The following is a 14,454-nucleotide window of genomic DNA, read 5'->3' as shown; positions in this document are numbered from 1 at the left end:
ACCATTAAAAGAAGTACTGTGGACTAAAATGCTAACCAAACAAAATACCTTAATGTAAGCCTAACATTTACAGGTTAATTTAGAAATCTACAACTGGGTCATAATTTAACACAATGATAAATGAATCACTATGTTTAGAAATCCTTGCTAAGGATCAATCAAATATTTATTGATAAAACATTTGAAAAAAATTATTTTTTTGTGTTTTGCCCTTTGACTATATGGATTCCTTAGTGGCTCAGTTGGTAAAGAATCTGCCTGCAATGCAGGACACTTGGGTTCGATACCTGGGTTGGGAAAATTCCCTGGAGAAGGAAACGGCAACCCACTCCAGTACTCTTGCCTGGAGAACTCCATGGAGAAGCTGGGCAGGCTGCAGTCCACGGGATTGCAAAGAGTTGGACACTACTGTGCAACTAACTTTTACTTTCACTTGGGTATATCAAGCTCAAGCCTAATGGCTATTAGAATCAGAGAAATGAGATAAATGAAAGAAGTATACATGGACATAAGGACAAGAGACCATGTATTTTTGCTCCAAGATCAGCTCATTTTAACTTTTCAAAAGTTTTGAGACATAATTCACATATAATTCACTTTTCAAGGGTACCATTTAGTCATTTTTAGTATATTCACACTTGTGTACCCATCACTACCAACTCATTGCAGAACATTTTCATCATCATAAAAAGAAAGCCTGTAACCATTATTAACTACTCTCATTATCCAGCCCTTGGCAACAACTGATGTACCGTTTCTATTGATTTGCCTATTCGGGACACTTCAGATAACTGGAATCATAACAGTACGTGTTTTGGGTCTATCTTCTTTCACTTGGCATGTTTTCAAGGTTTATCCATGTAGAAGGATGCCTCAGAGTTCTTCATTCCTTTTTATTGCTGAATATTATTCTATGGACATTCCATAATTGTGATTATCCATTCATCTGTTGCTGGACTCCTGGGCTGTTTCCCCTTTCTGGCTATGATGAATAATGCTGCTGTGGGTATCCGTGTACTTTGTGTAGACATAGCTTCATTTCTCCTGAGTATATACAGCAGGGAAGTGCAGTATACAGCAGTATATGCATATAAGCAGCATATGCCTGCTGCATCATTTGGCAACTCTGTATTTCATTTTTTGAGAAAGTGTTTTGTAAAGTGGCTGCAACATTTCATTATCCCACCAGTAATATGTCAAAGTTCCAATTTGTCCATCTCCCTCCCAACTTTTGTCCTTTTAAATTTTAGCCATCCATCCTGGTGGGTATTCACTGGTATCCCATAGTATTTTGATTTGCAATGCCCTGATAACTAATGATGTTTGGCCTTTAGTACATCTTCTTTGGAGAAATTTCTGTCAAATTCTTTGCCCATTTTCAAATTGGGGTTATTTACCTTTTTATTGTTTATGCCTTAAAAAAATATTTTGGTTACACCAGGAAAATGTGGGATCTTAATTCCTGGACCAGGGGTGGAACCTGTGCCCCTTGCATTCGAAGTGTGGAATCTTAACCACTGGCCACCAGGGAAGTCCCCCTTTTTATTGTTGAGTAGTAAGAGTTCCTACTATAATCTGGATACAAGTCCTGTAACAGATACACGGGCTGCAGATGTCTTGTCCCATTCTGTGGCTGTCTTTTTATTTTCTGGATGGTGTCCTTGGAGGCACAGACATTTTAAATTTTGATGAATTCTAGTTTGTCTACCTTTTTCTTTTGTTACTTGTCCTTTTAGTGTTGTATCTAAAGAACCTAATCCAAGTTAATAAAGGTTTATGACTGTTTTCTTCTCAAGGTTTTATAATATAGCACTGACATTCACACTTAAGTCTGTGGTTAATTTTCAGCTAATTTTTGTATATGGTTTGAGGAACGTCTTCAACTTCATTCTTTTGTCCCAGCATCATTTGTTGAAAACACTATTCCTTCCTCATTGAATTTTCCTGGCATTTTTGTTGAAAATCAATTGACAAAAAATGTAAAGGTCGACTTTCCGGACTCTTTTCCATTGATCTGTATGTCTATTTTTATGTTAGCACCAGACTGATTATTGTGGCTAAAGCTTTGAAACTGGGAAATGGTAGTTTTCCAACTTTGTTCTTTTTCAAGATTGTTTTGATTATTCTGAGTTTTTTGCATTTCCATAGGAATTACAGGATCAGTCTGTCAATTTCTATAAAAAGACAGCTAGGATTCTGATAGGGGTTGCTCTGTGTGCTAAGCTGCTTCAGTCACATCTGGCTCTTTGCAACCCCACTGTAGCCTGCCAAGCTCCTCTGTCCATGGGACTCTCCAGGCAAGAATACTGGAGTGGGTTGCCATGCCCTTCTCCAGGTGACCTTCCCGAACCAGGGATCACACCTGTATCTCTTATGTCTCCTGTATTGGTATCCAGGTTCTTTACCACTAGTGCCACCTGGGAAGCCCAGGGGTTGCACTGAATATATATATATATCAATTTGGGGAATAGTGCCATTTTAATGGGCTTCCCAGATGACTCGGTGGGTAAAAAATTTGCAGTGAAGGAGACACAGGAGATGCAGATTCAATCCCTGGCCATCTTAAAATGAAATCTTCCAATCCATGATCACAGAATGCCTTTCCGTTTATTTAAGTCTTTAATGTCTTTTAACAGTGCTTTCTGGTTTTTAATAAACAAGTTTTGTACTTCTTTTGTTATATATATATATTACTATCAATGCTACTGTAAATGGAATTGTCTCCATTTTTGGATTGTTTATCGCTAGTGCATAGCATTATACAATTGATTTTTGTATACTAGTCTTTTATCTAGTATCCTTGCTGAACTTGTTTTTAGCTCTGATAACTAATCAGTGTATTTTATATATAATATCATGTGTATACAAGATGATGTTATCTGTGAATAGAATTTTATTTCTTCCTTTCAATCTGGATGCCTTTAATTTCATTTTCTTGCCTAAATGCCCTGGCTCAAACTAAAATGTTGAACAGATATGGCCAGTGTGAACAAACCATAATAAAATCATTTATTGTGATCTGTGTATACTTTGCTACAAAAACTTGGAAACCATTTAACATGTAAACCCTTACTTAGATTAAAACATAATAATAATAATCAAGAAACAAATAAAATCCCCAGTTGTAGAATTACTGCCACTGCTAACCATAACATACCTTGGGAGTTGTGCTTTAACTTGTTTCTGACATAGATTATGGTACCTTTCCACCTTTAGAAATCCCTGATTCAACATTCTCTGGCAGACCAAGTCCATTCTTTTACAAACCTATGGGAAGACAGAATGAGAAAGAATTTTAAAAGTAAAAACTTCAGAAAATGTCTGTGGTAACCTAAATATAGAGGAAATCTAAAAAGGGGATATATACGTATATATACAACTAATTCACTTTGCTGTGCAGCAGAAACTAATACAACATTGTTAAGCAACTATACTCCAATGAAAATTAATAAAGGGACTTCCCTGGTAATCCAGTTGTTAAGACTCCATCCATGCTTCCAATGTAAGGTGTGTGGGTACAACCCTTGGTCAAGGAACTAAGATCTCAGATGCTGTATGGTGCAGCCAAAAAAGTATATAAAAATTAATTAAAAACAAATTGATAACAATTAACTTAGACTCATTAACTGATGGTTCAAAGTTCTCTGTGCTAGAATCGTTCTCCAGTTTGCTATCTGAATCTTTAAATCGGTATATGTGAATTCCTCACTGTAACCTGCAATACTACATTTAAAAATTAATATTGTATGTAAGCAAGGAATAATTTACTCTTTTTTAAAAAAGGGAATATATATGTTTCCTTGTTTATTTATATATTTGACTTTTTCTTGGTTGTGCGACATGGCTTGCAGGATCTTAGTTCCCTGACCAGGGATCAAACGCGTGGCTCATGCAGTGGAAGCTCAGAGCCCCACTTGATTCTTCACTTTAGGTATCTGTTGAAATGTTCTGAATGTATCCCCACTATTATGGTCAAAGTCTATAATTCTGAAGATCATTAAAACAAAATATTTGAAGGCTTTTAATGGTTTGAAACAAGAAAATTCTTCTCTGGCCAAAAATACATATTCAAACTTGAGTCTAACCCCTCACAAAGTTTTTATCATTACCAGAATGAAAGTTTTAAATCATTTCTTCTAGTGGCTTGGATGAAGTATGACAGTTTATAATGGCCAAAGCCTCTACTAGATGCTGTCATATCCTTCAAAATATTTTAACATGTATAGCAGACACTTAACTTTAAAAATGGTATCTTTATACAATAAAAGCATAGGATCTGAAGTCAGAACACCTAAATTTGAGTCCAGCCATTTTATGTCCTTGGGCAAGTCAGTTTCTTTTTGAAAGCCTGAATCAGACATCTGTAAAATATGGATAGTACCGCATACACAGGGATATCATTAGGATTAAAAGAAATAGACATTAAATTACGGTAAACTATAAATTGCTATATAAAAATTGTTTAAACAATTTTGTTAACAATTTTAACTTTACCACTAATTTGAAAACTTTGCTTTATATACTTAGCTCTTATATTTCTGAAATATCCCAGTATCTTTCTTATCTTAATGAAACCTACTACACAAAATATGTTTGTTGTTTGTTTCCTGAGTATTTTGCATTGACTCAGAGGTATCAACCTGGACCTCAATTCTCACTATATAGGTGTGGATGTTGAAAGCACAATGCTGAGATAAAATTGAGATAAATCTACATCAAGGCTAAGTCAATTAGGCAAGGGCTGTCTTAACGCTTCTTTCTATCTCTCACAGAACCCAAATACAAATGTTTGAAAAATACTTGCTAAAACCAAATACTGATGAAACTCAAAAGTAGCTTTCTCCTGAGATTATACAGACAAAAATTCCGGTAAACTGGGCTGAGCTGATAAAGGTTTTGATACCCTAATACTAAATACTAGCCATTCCCTACATAATAGTACGCCAGATGAAAGGTATGAAGGTAAACAGTTCTTTTCAATTTCAAAGTAGATGAAAACATAATAAAGTACTGATACTTTACTGATAAATCATATTTTAAAATACAGTGGAATCTATTTCTAGCTGAATAAGTTATAAACATTTGTTCAGTGTCTATACTGAAAAAATAATAAACCCAATATGTACTGATATAAATGTTTCTAAAACAAAATATTTAATGAGTACATCTACAAATCTCTTTAATTTAGTTTAGGTCTAGTAGTTTAATAGAAATAAGTGAATTTTCATATCTGCTTCTTTTGCATTAATCTACTGAGGTATTCTTACCTAAGAAAATTCTAGAAAACACAATATACAAGTGCACATTTCATTAGCTGTATGATGGTACCATCACATATCACAGAACTACTGGAAAACTCCACTGGACCTTTGTGAAAGAATGAGAGTAAAAAATGCAAACAATACCTTAGTACAGTAATGAAAATATTTTAGATTATATAGACTCCCTGAGTCTTGGGAATCCTTCTGGTAAACCTGGTCTGCATTTGAGAACCACATTGCCATAAACAATGGTACTGAACTTTGTGTGAGGAAAAAAGAAACTTTTATCATGTTATTGGAGGAAGAAAAATAAAGTATGTCTTTGTGTGTGTGATGGGGGGATATAAAGCTGGCTAAATTCTAATCTGTCATAGGAGAAAGTCAGTTCAGTCACTCAGTTGTGTCTGAAAGTCAACAGACATTATCAAGTAGGAAAAAAAAAAAAACCCCACCCAAAGACTTCAAAATGAACTCTGAGGAATAAAAATTGGGGATTTCATTGTTGTTAAAACTATTTAATGTGAGGCATCCCCTAACACGACTTTGTAGAAAAATACTCTTTTGTTCTGTGGACTCTATAACCTCTCTGATAATTTCTGAGTTCAATAATGGAACTAAATCCACTGTGGTAATGATTTCCTAATTTTTTTTAAGTCAAATCATTATTCTGTACATCTTAAACTTATACAGTGCCATCTCTATAAAACTGAAAAAAAATGTTTATTTACAAAGTAAAAAATTAAGTCAGGAGGCTCAATCATAAAGAATCCGCTTGCAATGCATCAGGCACATGAGCAGCAGGTTCAATCCCTGGGTTGGGAAGATTTCCTGGAGGAGGGCATGACAACCCACTCTCGTATTCTTGTTTGGAGGATCCCATGGACAGCGGAGCCTGGAAGGCTACAGTCCATAGTGCTGCACAGAGTAGGACATGACTGAAGTGACTTAGCACACAACACACTGCTGTAATAACTTCCAAGGTACGTTCTAAATTATTTCATTATTCTAAAACTTTGCTGCACTAAATCTAGCTAAATACTCAATTTAGAAATCTTTTAATGATCTAGAAATGCAATGGAATGAGTACTGACTCGTATGAGCATACAATTGGCTGAGTAATTTGTGATAAATAAATAACCAGGTAAGGTCAACCAAGGAAGACTTAACGTGATCCTACGCTTTAAAAGAAGAAAGGACAGGACTGCTAAGTTAATGCTGATGGGACAAAGGCACAAAGCCTGGAATGAATAAACCATTAGCAAACTACTTCCGAAGACAGATCAGATACGCAAGCAAGGCTGAGAAGAATAAAAGCTCCCGTGTTTTGATCAGGAAAATCAGACAGTAATGAGAAATAAATTGAAAAGGAAAAAGAGCATCTATTTTGGGAGAGACCTGGTATTGGGACAGTTGACTGGTCATTTTCCATAAGCAACTATACTGTTACAACTAAAGATAAGGTTCTGGAGATCTCACACGAAGATAGCTGAAACCACCGCAGATGAATCCCAAATAAAGAGGTAAAAGACAAGAAAAAAGATTTATCTTTTTAGAGTCTTAACTGATCATTCTAATTAAAAGCTGGCAAAAAGATCAGAAAATATACATCTGAAACAAATACTGTAAATCAACCATACTTCAACTAAAAAAAATCAGAAAATAGGAGGTAACAAAAGCAAACTAGAATAGCACCACAAAAACCAAAAAGATCTGAAGCATTAGTTGATATTATAAGAACAGTATTTAATGTAATATTCTTCCTTTCATAAATGTTTTATAAGCACTGACTGACCAATAAAATAAAAACAAAGACACCATAGAGCATATGAATTCAGAAGAAAGCAAAGTGACCTCTGAAAAAAACAGAAATATATTAATTGTCCCCAAGGTGAGCAGTATAATTATAACTGCTATCAATGCATATTAACTTGCAAAACAAAATTACCTTATTTAAGTGTAGCTCGAAATTTGGGGTTACTTTAATTATTTCCCAAGATTACAGAAAAGAAATATTTCCCCAATTAAAACAAAACAAAAGTCCTAGCAGTTCGGCAATTTACTCAGGACAGAAAAATTCTAGAATCTAACATACAAAGATGATGACTATGTCAAAAACGATCAATGTATTTAGAGATTAGGAAAATACATACTATATAAACAAAAGGTAACTAATGGAATAAGTATACAATAGAGACATTTAACTTGCCCCTCTGTTATTTGCTGTTCTAGTATGAAGAACAGATTTGTTTTGTTAATTATTTCAAGATTTAAAATGCCATGTTTATTTTTTTCTCAAATGAACTGAACAGTCAATGCATGCGTGCTAAGTCGCTTCAGTCGTGTCCGACTCTTTGTGACCCCACGGACTGCAGCCCACCAGGCTCCTCTGTCCATGGGATTCTCCAGGCAAGAGTATTGGAGTGGGTTTGCCACGCCCTCCTCCAGCGGATCTTCCTGCCCAGGAATCAAAGCTGCGTCTCTTATGTCTCCTGCATTGGCATGAGGGTTCTTCACCACCAGTGCCACCGGGAAAGCCAATAGTTTCCCCCAATTAATGAGGAAGCTATTATCAAAGATTAGGCTGCTTAGACCCTTGACCTGAAAGGGACAGACGACACCAGAATCTACCCTTTCTTTTTACAATGAGAAAACTGAGGCCTTAGGAACTTATATAACTTATTCAAGGTCATCCAATCATTAAGGGCAAAAAGTGAAATTAAGAATTTGGGTCTTCCAGCAAATAGTGATTCACACACACACACACACATATCATTCTAATATGGACTGTAATATGGTTTACTCTCAGTTTCCTCATTTTTTCATACTGGCTACACATTTCAAGGGTTAGCAAAGTGCCTAGGATGGCACCTCAATAAAAACCAAGCTATGTTGGGGGCGGGGAGGGGAGGGAACAATCCAGGTCTTTTGATCTGTGTATTCCCTCCCCTAATTTTATTTATTTATTTTTGGCTGTGCTAGGTTGCACCAGCTTTTCTCCAGTTGCAGCAAGCAGGGGCTACTCTCTTGCTGGGGAGCATGGGCTTCAGGGTGCTTGGACTTCAGTAGGTGCAGTTCCTGGGCTCTAGAGCACAGGCTCAGTAGTTGTGGTGCAAGGGCTTAGCTGCTCCGAGGCATGTGGGATCTTTCTGGACTAGGGGTTGAACCTGTGTCTCCTGCACTAGCGGGCGGATTCTCTACCACTGAGCCACCAAGGAAGCCCTGATTTGTGTCTTGTTAAATTTAGTGATCAGTAGCTATGTAGACTGAAATGTTTATCCTAATTATTCTCAATTGATTAGGGTCTCTAACACTCTACTGCTATAGAAACTGTTGGCACGAGTCTAGAAAGCAGGACTTCAGTGGGTGGGGTGTTTTCGCCACACCACTAAAGTTTTGCGATGGAGCTAAACCAAGATCTTCCTATAATCCTCTCAATCAGACAAATCTTCTGTGCAGAATATTTGACAGCCATCTGGGCTGGATTCTTTAGAAAGTCATGAAAGAATGAAAACAGTGAAAAGGTGGGAGAAATGTTCCAGATTAAAGAGACTAATGCTTTATTAGATTTAAGAACCTTAACTACCTCCCCAACCCCTCTCCAAGCTATCAAAACACATTTTGGTGACAACTGAGAAACCTGAATATAAAATGTAATATTAAATACCTTGGAAGTGATGATATTGTGATTATATAGAAGTATTTTAGGGGTAAAATGTCATTGTATTTGCACCTTACTTTCCTATGGTGAATGAGCGTACAAGATAAAGTAAATGTGGCAAAAAGTTAATGACGGGTACATGCATGCTCAGCCATGTCCAACTCTATGTGATCCCATGGACAGAGGTGATAAAATCATTTAAAAAATGAACAATGAATGAGCCAGTCCTATACAACTTCCCATCTCTTTCACAAGAACACTTTAATCTTTTATGAGAAAAAATTCTATCTTCTTGGTATTGACCATTTAAGATATAATACTATATACAGAGACAGAGAGTTAATTCTCAATTGTCTGTTGGTAAAATTACAACAAATTAAAAATTCCCTGTGTGTCCCTCCTAAATATGCACTTGGAAAGAAAATATAAATTTAATGTTAGCCTGAATAAAACAATTAGGATAATTACATATCTTTTTTTTTTTCCTACTGGGAATGTTCTTCCATTTTTACTGACTGGATAAAAATTCATGACACTGAGGAAGCCTCTGTTGATTAACCTCAACACTCTTGTATTTCCTACTCTGCATTTGTTATCCTGATTCTTTGTAAATGTGCTCAAGGAAGGCGTGTACATTCTGTCTCAGTGATGATTTTGTAGACAGGGTTACTGATCAGACACCTTTGAGAATCTGCAGGAGTGAAGTATTCCCAAAATATAATTTCTTACCTATACTTAAGAACTTGTTAATAAAATAAATAACCTGATGATGACATGGTAGGGGAGAAAACCCCCAGCAGTATAGACAGTGTATTTTCTATAATACAGCGATACAAGCAATGGTTCTCAAACTGTGGTTGAAGGACCCTTGGGGTTCCCAAGATCCTTTCAAGAGTTTCTGAAGCTAAATCATTTTCATAAAACCAAGATATTATTTGCCATTTTCATGCTATTCTCTCACAAGACACAGCAGAACATGTGTGGCAACATGACATGTGATGACAGCTAATGGAATTATGCACTGTGCATTCTTGTGTATTTTAGAATTTTCAAAGGTAAGCAAATTGGGTCCTCAACAACTTTTAAGAATGTAAAGGTGTCCTGAGACAAAATTGAGAACTACTGATATAGAGAAAGAGATATAAGGAAGACATCTTGCCTACTTAAAAAAAAAAAAAGGTAATACTTTCCCATTTTCCTTCATATTTCCTACCAGTCAACTCTCTCTACAACTGAACTTTTCAAACACATTTGAAGAAAAGATGTGAAAGGAACTATAAATGAGTAATAGACTTAACCAGCTAGAGTGCACCAGAGAAATATCCTGGGACAAAAACATAGATTTACATATTTTGCTGTCAAATGGAAAATTTCATTCCAGATAATAAGCATGACACTTGAATTGAACTTTTAATCAAATCTGTCCTGAACCACTAATAGGATTCCATTAAATTTACAGGAGCTCCACTAGAACCACAGAGGAAAAATCTATAGGATCTCTTTATAAAAGTGGCAGTCCACTGGGCTGCCAGGGAATTCCCTAAGACAACTTTTAAAAAGCCTTGCACACTTTTTTTTTTCAGTGAGAATTCTGTACTCATAAGTCAACGTTATATGTTCCAACTTGGCTGTGATGTGCTCTGCAACTAGGTGCAGGACCTTCCTTAACCTTTGCCACTTGTTTCAAAAACTCTCCTACCTGTGAAGGGGGCCTTATGTGACAGACTAATGCTGCATCAGCACAAATTTATGTGATTTACTGCAAAACAACTCAAAGTACACATTTTGTCATTTCAAAAAGTATCTTCATCCAAATAATTTTAAATATATTAGAGAAGTTAAATATTTAAAGAACTATTTTTATGTAACCAGGATTTCCAAGTTCCAGGTACATTTTGGGAGCAGTAGTCAACGGCAGAAAAAAAATAAAACAAAATCCAGTTCAATAAGGGATCTGGACATTCCTTTGGAAATAACCAGACTGGAGAGTCAAATTTCAATTATTCATGGCGAGAGGAAGCAAAGATAATTGGAAAATGTTATTTTAGCAACTTGGGATGAACTGTATAAAGAAAATATAGAGCAGTAAGTACATGGACCCTGCACCTGTCCTCTAATTTAGGTGTGAACAATAGTTATGACTGAGGCCCTAATGTGTGTGCTAAGTCGTGTCCGACTCTTTGCTACCCTTTAGACTGTAGCCCGCCAGGCTCTTCTGTCCATGGGATTTTTTGGGCAAGAACACTGGAGTGGTTGCTATTTCCTCCTCCAGGAGATGGTCCATGACCCAGGGATTGAACCTGAGTCTCTTGTGTCTCCTGCATTGCAGGTGGATTCTGTACCACTGAGCCATCTGGGAAGCCCAAGGTTCCAACAGGGCAAGTAAGCTGAAGGAAGAAAAAAAGAAGCACCTGACAAATACATAAACCAGCTCATTAACTACTGAATGGTTGACATTTCGCTTTATGGAAACTAATTCTGTTCTTAATTAATATCACTCTTTTCTAAGTACACCCAACCTTAACTCTACTCAAAAATACACTTGACAATAAAAAAAAACTATGTAATTTATATGCCAGTTAGCAGCATACACTCGGGTATTGATTTTCTCGCAAACAGTCTGTTAGGTACAAACGGTCACTTACATTAGGAAAGGCTTTACATACTACGCACTACCGCTAGACTGCCAATTTCACTAATGACCATAATTAAATTAATGCTGACACCTAGTGGCAAGAATCTTTCATGTTACTTGAATTGCACCTTATGACATATGAACCAAAGAATTTAAAACCAAAGACACTTCCAAATCGCCACAAAAGGTTACCCACTTAAATCTAAGAATTATCCATTAATCTCAAGTAAAGAAAGGACTAAGAAATAGTTCCTCATTACTAAAACAGAGAAAAAACCATCTTTAAGAAGTAAAACTGGGAGCTGAATCTTTTTAGGGGGGTGGTAAGGGACTCCTTATGATAAAAATCTCTGAAACTACAAATTTGTATCTTTAAAATACTAGAATAGATAACTGCTTAAAAATAAGAATGCAGCTGAGTATTTCACTTGAAAGAGATGTCATTTACTAATAAACTGTGGGATGTGTTTTTAACTCTGTCCCCTAGGATAGGCTGGTTTTCTCCCCTTTAAGAATGTTTTTGATTTTTAAAGAAGTAAATTGACCAACAAATGAACACCACCCCACCCCACCCCCACACGCAGTTTTTCTCAATACTTATAAAGAAGAAGGTGAACATTCCAAGCTTTACAAAGGCATTGTCTGGCTGAAAGGCTCAATTCAAATGTCATGTCCAATTTCCAGGCAACAGGAATGTATACCATGAATTCTGATCAAGTATCATTCTTTATCAAAAATCGAAGCAATAGTTAGGATTCTACAAGAAATTCTAGGATAACATGTTTTGGAAATTCAATCATTTAAGGGACAATCATTTTTAAATATTACTTTTCAAATGAATTTTTCTATCCTGCAGACTGGCATGGTTGATTGTGCTGTGTTGACAAGAAAATAAACGGTTCACCAGCTTGAATATTTAAGAGCCTCCTTTAAAAAATATGCTTGCATCTCAAAAATACAATTATAATCAATTTTAAATTGAAGGTGTAAATCTAAAATAGGGTTTATTGATTATTAAGAAAACGCTATACACAGCACATTCAGATATGTCTTTGTCCTCTTAAAAAACAACCCCGACCACATATTTAGCTTCTACACAGAAACGGTTTGTAATCATTTCAAAATGTCCACCTCCTTCAATTTCCTTCCCACTTAAAGATAAATTCACTGAGGAAGCAAAATAACTGACTGACTGAACTAAGACAGTCATTGAACCTTCAGTGAAGCCTCTGGGATGAAGAAAATCCCAAAGGCAAATTCATTTATTTTCATTAATCATGGACAGAATAACTGTGATTTTAAGGTATAAAACGTCTCCTAAAGCTGGCGGGTGGGCGTAAATCACTAGTTAGAAAATGAAATGCAGGAGAGGAAAAAACCTTCTCAAGGGGCAAGGTGCTTCACGATGGGGTGGCAAGTGTCAGGGGTGAGGGAAAGCCCGATAGTCACTTCTCAGGATTGCCTTCATTGGTCAACCAAGGCGCTGGGGTTGAGGTTACCAAAACGACTTTGAATTCCTCCAAACCTCTACTGGCTTTTGGGAGGACTGACCGATCCTACTTTATCTTTTGCAACAAGGAAACTTGGGTGGTAGGGGGAACAATACGTTATTCTCACAGACAAACCAAACCTAGCCGGGATAATCTCGCTTACTTCGGAGTGCTCGCCTCCAACTCCAGCCTGGGGTTGGAAGGTGATACACAAAAGGCAGGTGGTGAGACCCCTCCGGCGTCCACGCTCAGGCCGGACAGAGGTTGGAAGCCCAGCTCTTGCTGCCCCCGCCCGTGGCCCCGCTTCCGGATCGGGGGCACAGAGCCCCCGAGCCCCACAGACCCTCAAAGCCAAGTTCCTGAAAGCAGTCGCCCCCACTCTCCAAGCAAAGGCGGAATCTGGACAAGCCCCGCGGGCCAGCCCCAAGAGAGACTTTGGGGCGGGAGGGGTGCGCTTGGTGCTTTAGCTGCAGCTGCAGCTCGCCAGGGGCTCCCTCCCCGGGGAACGCTCTTCCCTTTCGGGCCCTCCCCAGACCTCGGCTCTCGGAGAGGGCGGCAAGGGTCCCCAGGGGGCCTCACCAGACGGAGCTGGCTAATTTCGTCGTAGGACATAAAGCTGAGGATGTTCTCGATGGCTACGATGGGCAGCGCCACCAGCGTGTTGTTTTGAGGCAGCTGGTCCGGAGCCAGCGCCGGGGCTGGGGGCGCCTGGGACCCCGGCTGCGGGGGCTGGGGCGGGGGCGGTGGGGGCAGTCGCTGGGTAGAGGCGATGGCCGAAGGGGAGCCGCCGTCGCCGTGACCCCCGCCTCCTTCCTCGGCCATCCGCTCCTCCGACGCTGCCGCCATCTTGGGGGTTTGATTCCTTCCCCCCTCTGCAAGTGGAACAGGGACACTTCCGGTGCGTCACTTCCTTCTCTTGAGCTGCCGGGAGGGGCACCTGGAGGAGGGGGAGGAGCCTTTGGGGTGACAGGCAGAGAGAGACACTTTGATGCTAGTTCAAGTGGGAAGGAGAGAGGATCACGTAAACTCCTGGAAAGGTGGTCACTGTAAGACCTTTCATCTAAGATTGGAAACGACTTGAGGGCAGAGGAACCGTGTCTGAAATTGACTTCACAGTGCAATTTTTCCTAAAGTGCTTCCCTGATAAAGGGAGATAAAAATGATGTTAACTAGTAAGTGAAGTAAGATCATGGCACCTGGTCCCATCACTTCATGGCAAATACATGGGGAGACAATGGAAACAGTGACAGACTTTATTTTCTTGGGCTCCAAAATCACTGAGGGCAGTGACTGCAACCATGAAATTAAAAGACACTTGCTCCTTGGAAGAATCAGTTCAGTTCAGTTGCTCAGTCGTGTCTGACTCTTTGTGACCCCATGAATCGCAGCACGCCAGGCCTCCCTGTCCAT

At 38.3% G+C, this 14,454-nt stretch overlaps 1 protein-coding gene across 1 annotated transcript in view; it reads right to left on the bottom strand.

The window, feature by feature from the left end:
• Nucleotides 1–13,924, bottom strand: part of FBXO28 (F-box protein 28) — a 28,021-nt gene extending 14,097 nt beyond the window's left edge. The window contains exons 1-2 of the mRNA XM_010852845.1: nt 13,624–13,924; nt 3,158–3,267 (exon numbers count right to left, since the gene is read on the bottom strand). Coding sequence (XP_010851147.1) covers nt 3,158–3,267; nt 13,624–13,890 — 377 coding nt within the window. The 5' untranslated portion in view covers nt 13,891–13,924. The remainder of the gene's footprint in view (nt 1–3,157; nt 3,268–13,623) is intronic.
• Between the last annotated feature and the right edge of the window lie 530 nt (nt 13,925–14,454).

This window comes from Bison bison, unplaced genomic scaffold, assembly GCF_000754665.1.
Source record: "Bison bison bison isolate TAMUID 2011002044 unplaced genomic scaffold, Bison_UMD1.0 scf7180017864317, whole genome shotgun sequence".
NCBI classification, from domain to species: Eukaryota; Metazoa; Chordata; class Mammalia; order Artiodactyla; family Bovidae; genus Bison; species Bison bison.
Note: the sequence above shows the minus strand (reverse complement) of the source record. Positions and strands in the feature narration are given on the sequence as shown.